General features: G+C 36.2%; 1 protein-coding gene and 1 long non-coding RNA gene across 4 annotated transcripts in view; one reads left to right on the top strand and one right to left on the bottom strand.

Moving 5' to 3' along the window:
• Positions 1-2,704: 2,704 nt before the first annotated feature.
• The window catches only part of LOC122714774 (homeobox protein SIX1), a 33,424-nt gene continuing 16,575 nt past the window's right edge, over positions 2,705-19,553 (bottom strand). Inside the window, exons 4-6 of one of the 3 annotated variants that reach the window (XR_006346712.1) lie at positions 5,718-6,186; positions 3,167-4,788; positions 2,705-3,042 (exon numbers count right to left, since the gene is read on the bottom strand). Coding sequence is in view for 2 of the 3 variants with exons in the window: in XM_043936428.1 (XP_043792363.1) it covers positions 4,507-4,788; positions 5,718-6,186 (751 nt within the window). In the remaining variant the exon portion in view is untranslated. Of the gene's footprint in view, positions 4,789-5,717; positions 6,187-19,553 lie in introns of all 3 variants that reach the window. The other 2 variants (XM_043936429.1, XM_043936428.1) reach the window with 2 other exon arrangements.
• On the top strand, positions 9,926-11,535 carry LOC122714775. Its single transcript, XR_006346713.1, has 3 exons — positions 9,926-10,025; positions 10,205-10,750; positions 10,864-11,535. It is a non-coding gene; the product is annotated as an uncharacterized LOC122714775 (long non-coding RNA).

Genomic DNA, 19,553 nt, shown 5'->3' on the forward strand with positions numbered 1-19,553 from the left:
CAATTCTTTTGCCAAACATCTCTCACTCGTATCACAATCATTCCTTATCGTTTATCCTCTATCACATTCTCTCTCTCTCTCTCTCTTTTTCTCTCTTTTTACTTTTGTTTCTCGCACTTTAAGTTTTCACTCTTCTTTTTCTTTTATGTACAGACTGCGAACTGCGAATAAATGATAAGTTACGCTCTAATTTACGTTACGACAGTGTTTTTTTTTATCTTATACCGGGTGTTTCTTTTTAAAGGAAAAAGCAAAACCTGAAGGCTCTTATTTTTCTCGTTTGATTATGATATTGACATATTAGGCTGGTTTTTCGTGTACAGCGATTGTTCAAGAGTTAGATTTTAATTGAAATAATTTGGATATATATATATTACTTCTTTTCAATGTAGTTTTGAAAACTGTATTCAGAAAATATGATTTTCTTTGGTTGATTAGTTGTAAAATAAATGAGATCTGGTAAAGATTTGACATGCGTTTCCCATTTTTCTTTAATTTATGCATGCTTTCAGAATATATAAAATGAATAAATATTCCTATTCCAATATTTAAAATCATTTACGAATAGTTAAAATTTAAAATTGGAAATTGTTAAAAATTTAAAAAAAAAAAAAATAAAGAAATAAAATTATCTCTTTTATGATAAATCCCTTTCTGAATTAAAGAATTGAACTTAATCCGCAATTTTGACAAATCACAGTTCTTATCACTCATTATATCACCATATCTCTCAAATAATATTCGCGATTTATTTTACACAAAATAAATATTCATAAAAAATAATCCTAACGATATAAAATTCACCGGAAAATATTCGATATTTCAATAATTTTCAAAAAATTGAAACTTGGTTGAAATTCTACCATTTCCTGGTCGAGCGATTTAAGAATTCTAATTAAAGTACTTCGCGTCCAGAAATAACTCCTTACTAATTTCTGTCAACGACACGATTCATAAAAGACAAAGTAGCACGGCAGAAAGAGATACACGTGTCGCAAATTTATTTTACATACGAATAATCTCATCATAGGATAACCCTAACCATCTAATCTTCACCGGAAATAATTGACACATCTCAACTTGTGGCAAACATCTTGGAAATATTCTAATTTAACCTCGTTCGACCGATTTAACGATCCCAATTAAACCACATCCAATTGTCATTATCCAGAAACTCCTACTAATTTCTGTCAACGATACGATTCATAACACAAGATAGCACACGAGCGGAAGAGAGGAAGAGATGCAGAAGGGGGGAGGGCAGAGAAGAGCGGTGTGTTGTGAAAAGGTGTTGCTGATTCTATTTGCGATGAAAAGATTGGCACTCGGCAATTGGCTGGCAGGAAACAGCTGCTCCGCCTACCGCTCGCGCTGCCTTGGTCACGCTAATTTGCATACCGTTTGGATTTGCACCGTAAGTGCACGCATCTAGCCGTCTATAAACAGCCGTGACACGCGTGTACCAATTAAAATAATCATTTTTCACCGGCCTAATGAAGAGATTCTCCTTTACCAGAGAGTGAAACCAACCAACGTTTATGCTCCCTTATTCTCCGTTTTTTCTCTGTAACACTGATAATGGGTTACGTATGAACACTGTTGAACACTGTTGAACACCGTTGTACACGAAACGAAATAGCAAGATCGCGAATCGATAGAAACGAGACGTTTGGTACGAGCCATAAATAAAGACAGGTTTCTCGCATAATAGCGTATCAAGGAGTGAAATTGAATCGTGACTTTGAGCCTGATTCGAGAAAAACACCCGGTACTCGCCTAGTATAGACGAGATTAACTTAATCTTCTCTCGAATGCGTGTGTATGATAATTGTGTGTGCGTCTGCGTGTGTACGTGTATATGACTTACGTGTAAGTTTACGCGTAAACTTGTGTATGTGTGTTTAAGTAAAGATGTAAGTGTGTATATTATCTACATATGTACACAGGACAAACACAGAAGCGTACGGTGTGAGAGGATCGGTGTGGCGAAGAGCGTGTGTGGTTCGTTATAGCGACGTTAATTAATTAGCGGGTGGCTGAGATCCGTACACGCCTCAGGAATCATCCTTGAAGATCTTTGTCCGCACGGTGATGTTGAATCTTTGAAACAACATCTTCTTCCACAGGGAAGGGAGTAATCGGTGTTTCCATCGACTTCATATTTTTTTTTTTTCTTTCCTTTCCATTTGCTAATGAAAGAAATAATTAATGGTTATATGGTATATTTTTGTTAGTTTATTAGAAAAATGAATGTTAAGTTACTTTTTCCTTTTTCCTTTTTGCGGAGAAGTTTATATATTTTAGGAATATATTGGAAACTCTAATGATACAGGATACGTTTCATTAGTGGCAGTATTTATCAAAGAATCGTTTCAAGTTTAATTTTCTGCAACAAAATATTTCTAATGTAGAAAATATTAAACATTCAATTTTGTGTATCATTGAAATCATTGACTTAAATAATTTAAATAATTTAAATATTCATTCGACAAAAATTATTTAATAAAAAAAACAAAGAAAATACCTTTGTGAATGTGCTTTTTTTTAAAAAGAACCATCGAATATGAAACATCATCATCCAATTACTTTAGAAAGGCTTTAGAATCAACGAATTGAAGATTATAACACGGCATTGAAGAAAAATGAATGTTAAATAACAAAATATTTAATGTAGAAAATATTAAACATTCAATTTTGTGTATCATTGAAATCATTGACTTAAATAATTTAAATAATTTAAATATTCATTCGACAAAAATTATTTAATAAAAAAATAAAGAAAATACCTTTGTTAATGTGCTTTTTTTTAAAAAGAACTACCGAACATGAAACATCATCATCCAATTACTTTAGAAAGGCTTTAGAATCAACGAATTGAAGATTATAACACGGCATTGAAGAAAAATGAATGTTAAATTACTTTTTCCTTTTCTTTTTGCGGAGAAGTTTATATATTTTAGGAATATATTGGAAACTCTAATGATACAGGATACGTTTCATTAGTGGCAGTATTTATCAAAGAATCGTTTCAAGTTTAATTTTCTGCAACAAAATATTTCTAATGTAGAAAATATTAAACATTCAATTTTGTGTATCATTGAAATCATTGACTTAATTTAAATATTCATTCGACAAAAATTATTTAATAAAAAAATAAAGAAAATACCTTTGTTAATGTGCTTTTTTTTAAAAAGAACCATCGAATATGAAACACCATCATCCAATTACTTTAGAATCAACGAATTGAAGATTATAACACGGCGTTCGTCAAGATCCAGCAAGATTCTGAGGCTTGTACCATCTAAGCCGAACTACTGGTAACCGTAAATAACGTATGCGTGTGTTTCTCTTACATCTCAGGACCTAGGGTACGGGCGGTACGCTACGAGATTAGAATGGGTATAATAGAGGATTGTGGTGTTTGTTGGATTCGCGAAAAAGAAAAAAGAGAATAATATACGACGTGGCGTATGTGTATCTAAAAGTGTATAACAAGAACTTTGTGTCTTGCGTCGAGTCGCAATTGCGATATGGGATAATAAGGAAAAAGAAAATGCTAACATGTCTTTTGCTATTTTCACGCCGGAAGCGTTCCCCCGCTGCCTCGATTTTCCTCCTTTTTTTCTATTATTCGTAGTTAATCGTATTTTATATATATATATGTATCGTTCCTTGCTAAAAAATTAGAAGGACAATATTCGTGGCCGGTTATGTATACTTATGTGTGTGTTGTGTTGTGTGTGTGGGTGGACATGTACAACGTGCAAGTGAACTTTCCCTTTTCTTTCTTTCTTCGTTTCAAAAATGATGGTTAAGTCTGGAGCGTTGTGTGTCGCGATTAAAAAGTCGAGGCATGATGTGGCCGCTTCGGTTCCAGGATTTTTCAAAATCTCTTCCAAACTTCTCTTTATCCGAACTCCAACGTTCCGCAAACGTCCCTAGAAACCTTCCAGGAGAAAATTCAGGGAGGATTTCGTTCGGCTTCGTTTATATTATATTCGAGATGCTTCCGTGATACACGATTTCACCAATTTCCAATCTCCGTTCGACGCCACGAAAAAATCGTAACTGATGTTGCCCGATAAATGTATACACCTAAGTATTACAATCCTCGAGTACGGAAGAGTTCGTCCGTCGATTCGAGAACGTTTTCGATCAGTGTTATTAATAGTACGATCACAAAAAAGCGAGAAAACGTTCTCCCTAATTTACTAATAACTCCTTGCAGACTCTTGCACAGACTCTTTGTCGAGTATAAGCTGGACGAAGTAAATTAGTCCAGGTGTATCTCGAAAATAATACTCTCTTTCTCTCTTATTCTCACAGACAGTGATTTCATAAGATTCCTTGCGAATCAAAAGGAAAAGATCCAAAAAAAAAAAAAAAAAAAAAGAAAAGAAAAGAAAAAAAAACTAGTTTCTTCCTTCGTTCTTCCACGTCATTCTTCTTTTTCGTTCCTTAAGTTTTTTCTTGATTTCTCTTGCTCTGACTGCTCGGAGCCCAGGGTCACAACGAGTGATAATCGCCTAACACCAACCCGTTGTGAAAACTACCGTGGGACGTAGACATCCCCATGGAACCCATTCCCTGGTACGCGCCCATTCCAATCCCGTTCATCGACATAGTGTTCATCGTGTTCACGCTTTGCATCGTGTTCGGGAGCATCGTCGATGGACCCATCGGGCTCAGCCCACCCATGGAAGGAGCTATAGCACCCATCTGCATCGACGTGGCTGTGTGCGGGAGCGACTTTTGTAGATCCGCCGAGGTCGGTGTGATTAGGTAATCCTGGAACAAAGGAATACAAACGTGTTTTCACCGATGCGGAAATTAATCATTTCCTTTTTTTTTTTTTTCTTAAATTCGAGTATAAATTTAAAAAAAGAAATCCCTTTTTAGCTGCACTTTTATTTGTATCGAGCAGACAACTTTAACTTTGTGTAGAGTTTATCTATAAAGTAATCATTACCTGTAGACCTATAGCTTATGATCCATCCAATCATTGAATTATTTCCGATTAATTTTTGTTAATAACACTCACTCCATGTTAATCTTTGTTCAATTGAATTAATAAGTCAAAATCAATCAGTGTTATCAATCATTCCCACAAATTATCACGTTTAATCGGTTAAAAATTTCTTCGTAAACATCAAACAATTATCCAGCTTACCTGACACTCTTGCATCATGTACTTAATAAATCTTGATAATCACGGTAATGTAAGTCCATTCATTATAATATTTCAGATTCATTATTTAATTACATAAATATCGATAAATATAAAAATAAAAATAATTTAATATAATATAAATGTAATTTATATAAAATAATAATATAAAATATAAAAATATAAAAATATAAAAATATAAAAATAATTTATAATTCTTCAAATTTTGACTCACATCACCATGATTTCTTATAAAACTTATCACAATTATTGCACACACTCACTTAAAACTCGAAATTAAATTTCAGCTCAACAAAAGAAGAAGAAGAAGAAGAAGAAGAAGAAGAAGAAGAAGAAAAAAAAGAAAAGAAACATCAAATCATTATAAATTACTTCTCGAAAGTCTTATCCATTCGAATTCACAACATCTTTCTTCGCCATAAGAGTAATCCCTCTTTTCCCTGCTAAAAAAAAAAAAAGAAAAGAAAGAAAAAAGAACTGAAGGAGGGGGGGGGGAATAAATGGAAGCACACGAAACATTTCACTATACCTGTGGACCATAATATTGCATATAGTCCAACTGGCTCTTCTGCTGGGCGCAGCTGGGTGGCGGTGGTGGCAAGGTCGCCGTGGGATGTACCAAGCCATGAGTACCGTGAGCACCGACCTGGAGATGGTGTTGCAACTGATGATGAAGGTTTCGTTTGTCGTCCCCGCTCTCGCTTCCGGTATCGTGGTGCTGCATGTGGTGCGTCGGCGTGTGAGGATGACTCAAGGTCGAGCCATGGCCTTGGTGGTACGAGTGAGGGCTGGACACCGAGACCGGAGGAGGAAGTTGATACATGCCCGACGTCTGTTGGTGATCCACCATCTGTTGCTGTTGCTGCTGTTGCTGAACAGCGCAAGAAGACGGCTGTTGTTGCTGTTGCTGGCTCACAGCTTGTCTCTTCGTGTCGTCCCCACTTTCGCTGCTCGAATCACCTAGTCCTCCGCCATGCGTCTTATCTTCCCGTTGCCCACTGAAACGAGAATAAAAGGGGGTTGAAGAGTAATTTCGAAATTAATTTAAATTCAAAAAAATTAAAATTTATTCCCATTCGCGAGATTTAAATATAAATTTAATCCAATAATTTTTATTAACTTTAGAATGATAATCGTTCCACTTCTAAATACTAAATTCTATTCTATATTGTCCTCGATACGCTTCACCTTCGCCACGACACAAGTACGCGTTAAATTATATTAAATATCAAGAATTTATATCTGCAACAAAATCCTCGTTCTACTCGTATAGATTCAATTCCTTATCTATTCAACAAAGTACCTATCTCGTTAGTTGATAGATACAATATCCCACACACCTGGCGTTCATACCAGTTACACTGCCAATTAATATTCCCAGTCGATTCAACTCTAATCTATTTACATTCTCTACCCACTTCCTTCACACACGTTTCCTTCCAACAACCTACTACGTATATATACCTATACGAATACGTATATATACCTACGCGAACCCTCCTTGCTCGAGTCTAATACAATTGCAAGGCAAAAAGGGCCGGCCAGTGATCGGCCAGCGTTTCGAGAAGCGGAAGAGGATAAGGGCTGCGCGAAATAACGTCGGTTAAGATAATACCGGCGTCGATGCGTAAACTTCGATGAAGAGGGTACCGCCGCTTCTCCCTAGGTACCGGTGAATTAAGGGTGGAAGAGCCGTTACGAACAGGGAGTGAAACGAGTAAAATCGGCGGACAAATAGAAATATAAAGCGAACGGTAGAAAAAGAGAAGGAAGGGAGAAAGATAATAAAAGAGAGGGGGAGGGGAGAGAAAGAAAGAGAGAGAGAGAGAGAGAGAAGAACGAACTACTCTCGACGTCTCGTAAACTCAATTTAGCAGGCTGGACCTCCTCGAAGCCGAAGCACGTGGGACCTATCGGGCTCTTGTGCCTCGCGCTCCGGACTTCTTTCTCCATAACCTTTCTCTCCCTCCATCATTGGCTCCCTCTTCGTCACGCCTGCTACACTCTCTATATCCAGGTACGAGCAATCGTTAAGCGCTTGTTTTACAAGTCGTTTAGACGTGGCCGCCGCGATACGGCACTGTCTTCTCAGGCGCGCAAGTGCCACGACACTTGTCTACGGGGTGTTTTCGAGAACCGGTCCCCTCGAGTTGGCACACGGCCGCACGCCTCTCGCTACCGAACTGATAACGAACGCCCGTTTTACACCCGTTTCCTCTATTCCTTTTATCGCGGTAACGATTTCAATTCTCGGCTCCAAGTTTTGCTACGTATCGGTCAAAAGTTTGGAATAGATTAATAAGAGCGTTAATCTTTATCTTTTGCTTTACTTTCGTGGTGGTGAAAATATAATTTCTAGCATTCTAGATTTAGTCTTGGAATATTTTTACATCTCAAATCTATTATCTGGAATGTAAAATTAATTCGATATCCAAGCGAGAAGCATAAATTTGCAAACATCCAATCTCTGAATCTTATCTATCCATCGGTAGAGGATAGGGGAATAAAATATCTTTCGAATCGCGAAATTATCGCCTGCCATAGAAGATCCCATACTAATCATGGGAAGAAGTAGGAAGAAGAATCTAAAAAAAAGGAAAGAAACCCGAGGACAGTCGAGGAGAGATTTCTTCTCGACTGCGTCTCGGCCAAGACGAAACCAACGATAAATCCGTTCGGCAGGTGAAAATCTCATTGGCTCGTTCGAGAGTCCCGGTTGCAGGGGAGTCCGAGTTCTGGTCCTCGACAAGAATTATTTCCACGAGACGCGATGCAACACGGATCCCACACGTGGAACGACGTGGTTTCGAAGCAAGGGACAAGAGGATCAAGCTTGTTTCCACCGGTACTTTCCGTGCCACCCGTTGCATGCCTGGGTCTATAACCCCAGACGAGGTGTCCCCAGGTATGCCTTATCCGAGCCGAGATCAAGCAGTAAATTTATCCGCGTTGCACGCCGCGCGCGTTCCCTGCGACAGAGAACGGAATCCTTTCGGGCATTATTATTTTCATTAGGATTTGTGACTCATCGCGTGCACGGGACATTTATTTGGCGGACTCGTTCGCAGCGACACCTATAACCGTAGCCATTCTCTCGCGCTCATCTCCCACTCGTTCAATCCACGCGCGTTTCCCTTTTCTGCTATTTTAATTTATCGTTATGATTGTTTCTTATTTATTTTTTGCTGTTGATAAGTACATTCTTGAATGCAAAAATAATCTCAGAATCATTTTTTACGAATGAATAAATCTAAGGAATTTTTTTTATTGACGTGAAACATTGCTGATCTGTTTAGACGTTTAGACGAAATATATCATCATACACGGATATTTACAATTAAAATAATACTATGAAAATAATTAGAGATATAACTTTAAGATTCTAAAATTGTAAAGAATTTTGAAAAATGAGATTTGATAATTGATCAAAGAAATGAAAAGATTCGAAAAAAAAAATAGAAGATGCGCGGATAATTTTTATTGCTATTATTTTTAATCATTTTCTCGATTCAAAAATGTGACACGGTGCCAAAAACAACATTGAAAATGGCGAAAAGACGTGCCACGCGATTTTATGGCATCAGCGTTGGTCTCGCCGTTTTAAACGGCGCTGAGATAATGATCGAAGGCGCGGCACGTTTTATTAATCGACCAGTTCGTAAATAAGGTTTACTTTGAAATTCCGTAGCAAGGTTCTCCCACCCTAATCGCGTCAAGATCGATTCATTTGGATTTTAGAAACAAAAACGACCAGAAACAATTTCACGATGGGATCGTGAAAAGATTCTATCTTACAAAAAGAAACAACGTTCCTGTTTTTAAGGTTATCTCCTAACCTATAGAATTCTCTAATAATTCAACCAATTTCGAAACGTTGAACCATGGATATTAATCAAATGACAAACGTAAAAAAAAAAAAAAAAACATGAAAAATACCAATATATAAAAAAAATCAATGATAAGAAAAAAAAAAGAAAATTTAATACAAAAATGTCTATATGCCGTAATACTACCTATCAAATAATTCGTATTACGCATGCGCACTATTTCTATCGAGAAAGATCACGTGTCATGGCGGGGTGAATTTATTAAAGAAAAACGTGATTACCATGTACCGCGCGCCACGAACCCTGACCTCGCTCGTTTGCGAGGGGGCGATATCGTGTGGTGGCTCGAATAAAGTGTGCGACAACGCAGGGGCGACAGAGCCGATATAATCCGATTTTACGAGGCGGCCCACGAGAGAAAAAGATTCAACCGGCTGAACAGAGAAAGTCCACGAAGAAGGTGCGACAAAGAGGACGAGAAAGTAGGGAGATCCTATCTCGACCCCGTGCTGCTCTCTCCCGAGCGATATAAACTTAGACGCGAATTAGTGGAATCGCGCAAGCCGATACCATCTCATTTCGACCGGCTGGCGAATAACCACCATAGGAAATTTATCGGGAAATTAAATTACGAATTATGCTAATCCAACCGAATAGCCGCTCACCTCTCTCTTTTTCTCTCTCTTTCTTTCTTCATCTCCGTAAGAATGAAATGAACACGACCAGTGAAGACGACGATGTTGTTCGATTCGTACTGACAGATATGATCGGTCCATCGGTTCTAACCAACGATGCGACTTTTGTTTATAATATATTTCATACCGTTTTCGAATTACACGCGAGATGTCGTGCGTGACAGTGCCACCCACTCGCCATCATTGGCCGCCAATTGGAATATCTTTTTCTTATTGTCAACGATAAAAGACGACGCTTGCATGTAATGCAATAAAATGGATTATAACAAACAATGGAATATATCTGGTTATTTGAAGGGTGTTATTAATTTCAGTGTAAGTACATTCGTAATCTACAAAATGTCTATGTCTTTGTAGGTATTTCGTTATTCACGCGTACATAACCTCTCGTTCGACTTCGTTGTCTCTTTCTTATTTAAAGTTTATTGTGTATAATTTTAACCAATGACAAGATTGTCATACTATTTCTTACTCGTTAATCTGATTGCCAACAGCGTTTTTTTAACCATCTATTCGAGTTTATAAGATAGCAAGGAATTTCGAGGGCGTGAGATGTAATGCCACGTTTCCAATGGTCGTCAGCGTGGCGTCTCTTGTACGAGACACGCGTAGACAGACTGTATATCTTTGTCTTAAGTTGGAGAAGGATGGGGTTAAAGAAGAAAGAGCAAAAGACGCGAGAGGTGGCCAGTGGAAAGCCGACTAAAACCCGAGCCAAGAGATCTGAGATTTCGACTTCTATTCTGGTCAGAGATGCGATCCGATTGCGCTCGACGTCGCGTTAGAAACGCGAGACAATATTATTAGACACGTTGGAAAAACGAAGAAAAAGAAAAAACAATTTCTAACAAACTTATACTGACATTAACGTTTGCTCATTGATCATACAGTTCAATTAACAATGAAGCTGGAAATTTAACAATATCAGAAGGAAAATATATCCTACAATTGACATTTTATGTTATTTTATTATCCCCAATAATAAAAAAACATATTGTTTTAAGGAAAACTATAAAATCTTTCTTAAAAATATTTCTCAAGTAAGTAATAATTATTTGGCATCATAAATTCTATTGTATAAGTTTGATTTCCACCTCGAATTTTCACGAGATAATTTATCCACGAATTAAAAGGGCACATTATTATCCCTTAGGAGGAGAGCTCTTTCAAATACAAAAGATGAATACTTCAGGATTACTTTGCACATAGTCGAAAAGGCAGAAAGGCAAGCTTTTGTCCGCGAACGAAGAAGCATTTCATGGATGTGAAGAGAGCAAATTGAAAATCGGTTGGTCAGTTTGTCGGCAAGCAGAGAGAAGATTTCCCCAAGTACACAGAGAAAAGAAAAGTCTGTCGCTACTCTCTCACAGTTTCTCTCTCTACTCTCTAGATCCAGTCTGCTCGGCAGGTGAGCACGTTGAGGAAGAAGCGTTGAGAGAAGAAGGGACTTCACCGGCAGCTGATTCCATAAGCAGATAGGAAAGAATTTCTTCGGCCTAAAATAATGGGGATGCAGCCTACCGTGTACACACCGCCTCTGTTTACAAACTTTGGCTCACCTCTCTTTTCCTCCACGATCAAGCTGAAACGCATCCACCTTTTCTTTTTTTTCTACCTGCTTCTCTTCCTCTACCTCTTTGCAAATATACCAATCGCGCAATTTTAAAGGAAAAATATCCTCCATGAATTGTAACTTGTACTGCTTTTTTTTAAAGTATACAATAATAACATGTAAAAAATAATACCTGTATCCGATTGTGAGAAAGTTACTTTTACGATATGAAACAATACCTATTATAAATATTTTTAAACAATTCTTAATAATTATTACTTAATAATTATAATTATTATTTAATTCTTAATAATTATTATTTAATGACAATTGATATGTAATCAGAAGAATTATTGTATATATATTAAAAATTAATTATTTCGATTACATTAATAAATGTGAAGAAACAAGTGTAAAAGAATAAAACGGAGAATTATCTTCCTGATCTAATTTATAGTTAACGATTCACACTTCGATTTTAAAGTTAATAGCATTGATTGACCGATAATTCATTGAATACGTGACAGAGCGATAACATCGCTACAGGTAAACTCAGAAGTTCTCGTTCGAATAACAGGGATGAAGCGTTAAAACGCTTTCGATGTTTTGGAATTCTTTAATCCGGATTATGTTGAACCTGCCACTAGTTTTCTTCGATCTATAAAGAGCGGTTGCTCAAGCGAACGGATATATCTGTCTATTCTTCAACTTCTTTCTAGAGGGTGACACAGAGTATTATTGAAGACGGAATCTCGAATGAAACTTTTGTACCACAACCGAGATGGTTGGGGTTAATGATCATGTCAATGAGCGGTTGATCGATTCCATCGCGTGAAACAGATTTAATCTTGCCAAAGATACCGCGACGGAACACCCAGTGAGCGTCCTTTATTTTATTGAAAAATATGCAAATCGATCACGTGTGAGAGATGAAGACTCTAGATAGGCACCTAGAAGTAACTTATCTGTAGATTTACGACGACGATTAATTCTTTCCTTTTTTTCACAGTGATACATTAATGATTTATCAACTTTTATCTTGCAGATAACTCTCTAGGCAATTGGTTGTCTATAAGTCATGTAGAAATTAAATGGTGTATAAAATATTGTTTAATAGTATATAAAATTTTCAAATATAAAAGTATAATATTTCAATGAATACAAAATTTTCATTATACATATAAATCACAGTGTTTGTAACTTCATTATTTAAACAAGAAGAAATCTGTTTTACAAGTTTCAATTAAAACCATTCTCATTTGACAAAATTTAGTAGACGTAACCAGTGTAACAATTAATCTCAATTGATATCGGCAAGAATTCTCGGCTTGTCTTCCCGATTGAACATACTAATTCGAAAATGTCATTGAAAACAGAATCCTCCGCGTATCCAGTGAGATTAATGACGTGATAATTACGAATGTAGCAAATGCAATGCATGGATAACAAAACGAAAGACGAATAGCCGAGTGGAAGAGTTATCGACCCCTAAGTGTCAGTCGCATCGAAATTTGCAATGAATGGCACTTTATTCCAAATGATCGGCTTGTTTCCACATAGAAATCGGACAGAAGAATGTTCTTGTACGTTGCTTGCCAAAAATTCTGTGTTTTCATGCCAAATCTTATATACAATCTCATATCATAAGAAAGAACGATGACAAATGTTTAATCGTAAATTTTGGAGAATTCACATGTGAATGTTAATCTTCCAATGAGTATGCGCACATATGTTCAGTAGTCATGCGCATGCGCAAATATAATTATTCAGTAGTCGAATACAGAGCAATAGTGCGATTATCACTTGACATCATAAAATATTTTTAATTTTAAATCTATAATCTATTAAATGAGAACTTTGTTTACATTTCTCTTTGTTTAACTATATTTTTAGTTATTTATTATAAATTTATGATTTCTGTAAAACATCGATAAAATCCGTGATTAAAAACTCATGATAAATTAAAATTAGAAATAACAGTACTTCAGCTTTGATAGGCATGCGCCGACTATTCATTACAAATAAGATTTTTATTTCTAAGCGCGGGAAAGTTGAAATATATCTTTAAAATGATAAAGTTATATTTTATGTTTTCTCTTAACCGAGAATATAGAAAATGAAATATTTCAACAAATCGTTAAAAATTCCTTATAAACTCTTAACCCTTTATGAATCATGTCTTAATTTAGAATGAAATAGTTGGCATCCGACAAATAATCGTATTTCGAAATTTCATGAAATTTCTAACATCGTGAAATGTTGTTAATTTATGTTATCTTATTTATAATTTATTTATTATTTTTCAATGAAATCTTTTATTATTCTTATTACATATCTTCAAAAAGAAATGAAACGAATTGCATAAATTGTTAAAAAAAAAAAAAAAAAAATTCATTTGTAATTCAAGTATTTCACATCTATCAGTGTATTATATAAAATATTGGTTACAAAACAATTCTATTTCTCTATTCCCTTGATTTCCGATCTTGTTTGACGTAAAGGAAAAGAACGCAATATTTCTATCTTTACAAGGTGAAACTTTAGCACGAATAACGCACAAGGGGAGAGGAGGTGTGTATACCATACCACGAAGATCGAAACTTCTTGACGTACTTACATAAGTTGTGTTCCAAGCTGAGGAGTAACTCGACACCGTTTAAGGGAATGTGTACGTGTTGTATATGTAGATACGTCACACGAAAATGCTTCCGTTGTGGGATGCTACCACGAATTGAAGAGAGAGAAAAAAAAAACAACGAATATAGACGTCGAATTTATTCAACCGAAGCACAACGAGAATTTTTCGTTCTTCGGTTAAAAACTGCGACAGAATAAGCAAAGAAATGTTTCAAAAGTTTGTTTAAAATAACGTTTAAATATTTTTATTGTGTGATTTATATAAGGTTTTATACTTATTCATCATCATATATAAACAAAAATGGATTATTTTATTTTAAATTATTATTTTTAAATAATAGATTATTTTTTATTCGCGATAATTGAACAGAAACAGTTTTCCAAAACAAACAAGAAATCATAGTATCAAAATAACCTTTGTAGTAACAAAGAAAGAATATGATCGAGTAAAGAAAATGGAAACTAGCCGTTTCAAGAGCTACATGGTCAATTACAACTGGTGGCTATTAAAATCACGTGATCATCCCAGAGATGTATTTTCGGATGTGAGAGAAAAAAAAAACAAGGGAAAAGCAAAACATTGGCTAAGCTTCCTAGAAACCAAGTGTCGCAACGAACAATGAAATTCAAATGTAGCATGCAAGCAACAGCCAGGCAGTTTAACAATAAAAGTAACATTAATAGAAAAGCCTGCCAGTTTCTCTGATATTCGGTATGTTCTCTCTTCTCGATTTACCAATCCGTTCAGGATCGTTTATGTTTTACTACATCGTCGAACATAGAACAAAAACACAGGGAGATTGATTTAATCTGTTTAGACCCCGTCTTATTATGCAACCAGTCATACGGATAGAAATTCGAAGAAATTCGTTCGAACAATCAAATCTATGATATGCAAATTTTCCAAATTTTCTTTTTAATTCGATTGCTAAAATTCTTCTGTTTCTTATTTCTTCAAGCAAGGTCGAAATTTATATATAAGTAACCTATATCATCTAGTTATCGAACCGGATTTACAAGAATTATTTTATCCTTCTTTCCACTTCTAACGGAATTTTCTTTTTTATAATGCAAATTTTCACGCATCACTGATTCTGAATTTTTATTATTACATTTTTTAGCTTCTTTCTTCAGATTAACTACACTTATAATGCATTTTATTATTACAGGTACGCAAATTACTAAAAGAATTTTAAATGCATGGAAAAATAATTATTTATCGATAAATTCTATACCCAAAAAACTAATCTAAACCCAAAAAACATATTCCCAATTAAATTTAAATTTAACGATTTTGTGTTTCTCGCAATTTAGAACCTAACCATTCGCGACATCTAAGAAAACCGAACTTTGCCGCACAATCTTCTAAAGCACATGCACGCAAGGCGCACACAGTGCATTCTGGGAATGCGTGCATGAATGAATGCCCCCTCTGTCGCCTGCGAGAGAGTCGACAGAAGGAAACGAACGAGGGAAGCTCGTTCTGAGAGAAGGGGAGGAGAAAAGAAGAAGAGCACGAGGAGGAGGAGAAGGAAGAAGAAGAAGAAGAAGAAAAGGAGGAGGAACACGCGCCCCGAAGAAAGAGAGAGCGGAGAGAGAGGATTGTTCTTTTTCAAACGACAGCGGAGAGCAGCGGACGGTGACGTGTACGCGACGAGGCGGGCCCTTTTTGGCCCTTACGTGGCCATATGTGGCCCCTTCTTCCCTCGGCCTGTCAGATTTGACGTGGTCCTTCTTTAGAAGCGGTTTTTCACCGAGAGGGGCCCCTAACCCGCCTTTTTTGTCCGCGTGTGCCCGAAAATGGCTGAGGCGACCCAACATGGCCGCCCCCTTCGCTCTCTCTTCGGCGAAAAAGGGTTCGAACCCCGGCCCGGCTCCCGTCTCTCCCTGGTAAAAGCTTCGCCGTATCAAACTCTCGTCCTTTTCTCGCTTTTTCAAACGCATCCTTTGTGCAGTTTGATAGCTCGAATCAAGAAGTATTCTTCGGCCGACCTTCCTCTACAATTCGAACCATGGTTTCTCCACTCCTTCTTCGCAGGCAGAAAGAAGGAAATTTACCTTTCGATTGTCTTTCCAGGGCATGGAGAAAGGGAAGATTGCTCGTTTGTTCGGAGATAACTTCGATTCGTGGATTTGGACACCTGTTGGATTTTTGTGGGAACTTTTTGAAAATTTTCTTTCGACGATACAGTTTTGTTTCTTATAGGAGTGCAAGACAGGTTTTCTTGCTATTTGTTGTTGAATTAATTAAAAATTCTACTGTAAAATAATAACAATTCACAGGCGTTGAATTAACAAGACTCGAGAATAGATATTTGAATCACAGAAATCCATTGCACCATCTACTTTACCAAGAACCATAAAATGCAAGTTATCGCGTTCAATAAATTCGCATTATATAAAATCTACATGTTACCAAAGCTGTCCAATAAATTGCCATAAATGTTTGAACTTTATCGAGTAGTATAGCATAGTACACCGTCGAGTGTTTCTTATTCATTGATTTATCACGAATATCGACAAATAATCGTCACGTTTGTTAATACCAATAATTTACCCACGATGATATTAACAATCCTATTTTTGACTCGATATAATAATCTTTCTGCATAACATTCAATAATTCATATATCATAAACCAAAAAAGATGCATCAATCATTTCTCTATGTCATATATGTCCATGAAAGAATCTTTGGAATCTACAAATAATCAAAAAGACCATAGGCACTGACAATAAATTATATTCTACAAGTAGAAACACATTTCGCAGTGCAATGTAAACGTAATCGATTTTCACTAGATCGTAAAGTTAAAATTCTTAAATTTCATTCAAAGATATTCTCTTAGAAACTATAGCCCAGTTATCATCGATTTCCACCATTACGTTGCATCACGATCTGGCCTATGTTGCGACGACCAAGAGGAGCTATTTCGAGTCAATGATTCCCTACGAATCAACAGATCCGACTGTAACGACGTCCACGCAGAAAATACAGCCAAATGATTGACGCTAAGGTCGTTTTCGTCTCGTTCCTGCGATGTCACATCAGACGATGGTCCCTCAAATTTTACGGAGAATTATGCTCCTCCTTAAGTTATAAAATATTCTATTCTAAACTGATATTGAAGTTTCAACTGGAAAAATTTTAATTTTACATTCATACATATTTAAGATGATAGGTTGTTTGTTAATTCTTTTGCTATGTAATAGTTAGAGTTATCAAACTATAAATTCTATAAATATCTTAAATGTCAATGTATCTAATTATTTGAATTTATATGATGTTAGAATTGCAGAAAATCTTGGATAATAATCATCTTGTCATCATCGTGTTATATATACGGTAAGAATTTTTTTATGTAATATCACTAGATATAAAAAATGTTAACATTCTCAGAAATCCATGTCAAATATGAGAAATTCTATTATTAATCGAATCATTTCAATAATTTTCATCCATAATACGTTGATAATAAATTTCATCGAAATTCTTGGATTTTTTCTATCATTGTTTCGTTAAATTTTATTAATTTATTGCAAGTATTACCGACCGAAGATAATAAGCTTTAATCTCTACATAAATGACTCGGATTAAAATAGCAATCCTCGTTCTTCCATTTCAACACAAGTCAATATAAATCGTTCCCAAGAGAATTTGCATATTTTTAACAATTGCGGGAACAATCCGTCATTTTGTCACGGATTTGTCACCTCGCGATAACATAAAATTAAACATTTCCTCACCAAAAATGAATCATAAATATTCATAAATACGTTTTTCCTAAAATATATCTCCTCCACGATGTCTCATTAATGAAAATTTTAAGAGTAGCCCCACCCACTCGCCGATGGATCATCGAAGGCGATCACAGTTACGGATATCTCGCGTGAAACGCGCCAAATCGAAAATCTGAATGAGAAATCATCGCTGGGGCCAGAACGCGAATTCATCAACCAGGAATAAACGTGTAAACGTGAAAACGCGGTCTATTTATATACGGTTTCTCGCGACAGAATCCACACGAAAACGGTGGCAAGGGAAAGGAATGAATGGGAAGGCCTCGGTGCAACACGCATTGGAATTCGGTTTCCCCGGATGTCGGTTACGTATCGTTTCAAAATTTTCGTCCAAAAGATGATTCAGTGGCCGTCACGGATCTCCAACATCGCGAATTTCTGGCTTTGATGTTCCGCTATACGGGATTGGCAAAGGGAAATATAAATTAAGCCTTGCTTCGTATTTTCAATTTTTGAGAGACTAATGAGACAGAGTTAAGAATTTAAATGGATTCTATTTCTGGTGTTATTTTCTACGCCGTGATTCGGGGACGCCTTTATGCTTCAGGATAAGGTAGGGGGAGAGAACTAATAATAAATAATGATTACGTACGTGATATAATTTAAAACCAGTAATTTCTTTTTAATCGATTGAAAATATAATTTTCGATAAATAAATTTAAAAAATTTTGAATTGTCTCGATTATTTTCTCTTTTCTAGATTCTTCAGTTACTATTCTCAGTTTTTATATTCAATAAATTTTCAATATTCTATTAACTCCTCGAGCATTACGCTTCATTAATGAAGATACATCATTATCCGTATACCCCATTGCTATTATTATAATTCTATAAGTATTATTATATTAACTGTTCCATCTTCATTACGTAACTTTATTCTTGTCATTTTCTATTATGTTATTCTTCCTATATACGTACAATTAAATGACAAGATAAGAATTTTCACAATTTAAATATATCCGTCATTGCGTAATGATATTAGTCAAACGGATAGAATAGATATAACTATATGACAAATATAACCTATGTGACAAAAACATAACCTATATGACAAACAAATTTTTTCAATTTTTTTCCGAATTATAATACATATTCAAATAACCTACAATTTGCCTTCGATAATAAAGTAACGCGATTTATTGACAAATGCCACTTTTTAAAATTAACTAACAAGAAAATATGAATATAATTAATATATTAAAATAAACAAGTGTCAAAAACTATTAACTAGAAGCACTGATGAGTAGCGCCCTCTCAATACGTAGCCCACTGGCTTAAAGAAATTCACATTTTTTCCATTCCGAATCGTCCCTCGGAACGATCATAAACGAATCTCGTTTGCGCGAGCAGGATTCGCGAATGGGACCACGAGACCGCGTCCGAGTGGCAATGAAAAATGAGAATTCGGAACCGAGCGGAATTACAGCGCGTGCGACTCACCAAGTCGCCTTTTTCGTGCAACGGTTCCGTGAATGTCGTTGCGCGTACGAGACACGGTGACGAGATGGGTTCTCTGGTTTCAGATACGCAGAGCGCGTTGCCCAGACACCGTGCACGCTGTAACCGTAAACCAGGCAATGGTACGCGGGCAGTATTCGTAGCTATTTCGGGGACGTCGGCATCGCGAGAACGATTTCAACGAGTGTCTACCCGCTTGACCCGAACGCATCTTTATTTGCGCAGCGAAACTCTCTTTTCTCTCTGCCCGCCACCATGGACTTCCGGCCACCATTGTCACTGGACCCTGTATTTTTCTTTCGTCTTCCTTTCGCCTTTTCTTTTCTTTTTTTTTTTTTTTTGTACAAGTGCAATTTATTATTGCAAGTTCGCGTGATGGATTTGTCGAGAATTAAG

The sequence above is a fragment of the Apis laboriosa genome, unplaced genomic scaffold (assembly GCF_014066325.1).
Source record: "Apis laboriosa isolate Shangri-la unplaced genomic scaffold, ASM1406632v1 scaffold34_cov151, whole genome shotgun sequence".
NCBI classification, from domain to species: Eukaryota; Metazoa; Arthropoda; class Insecta; order Hymenoptera; family Apidae; genus Apis; species Apis laboriosa.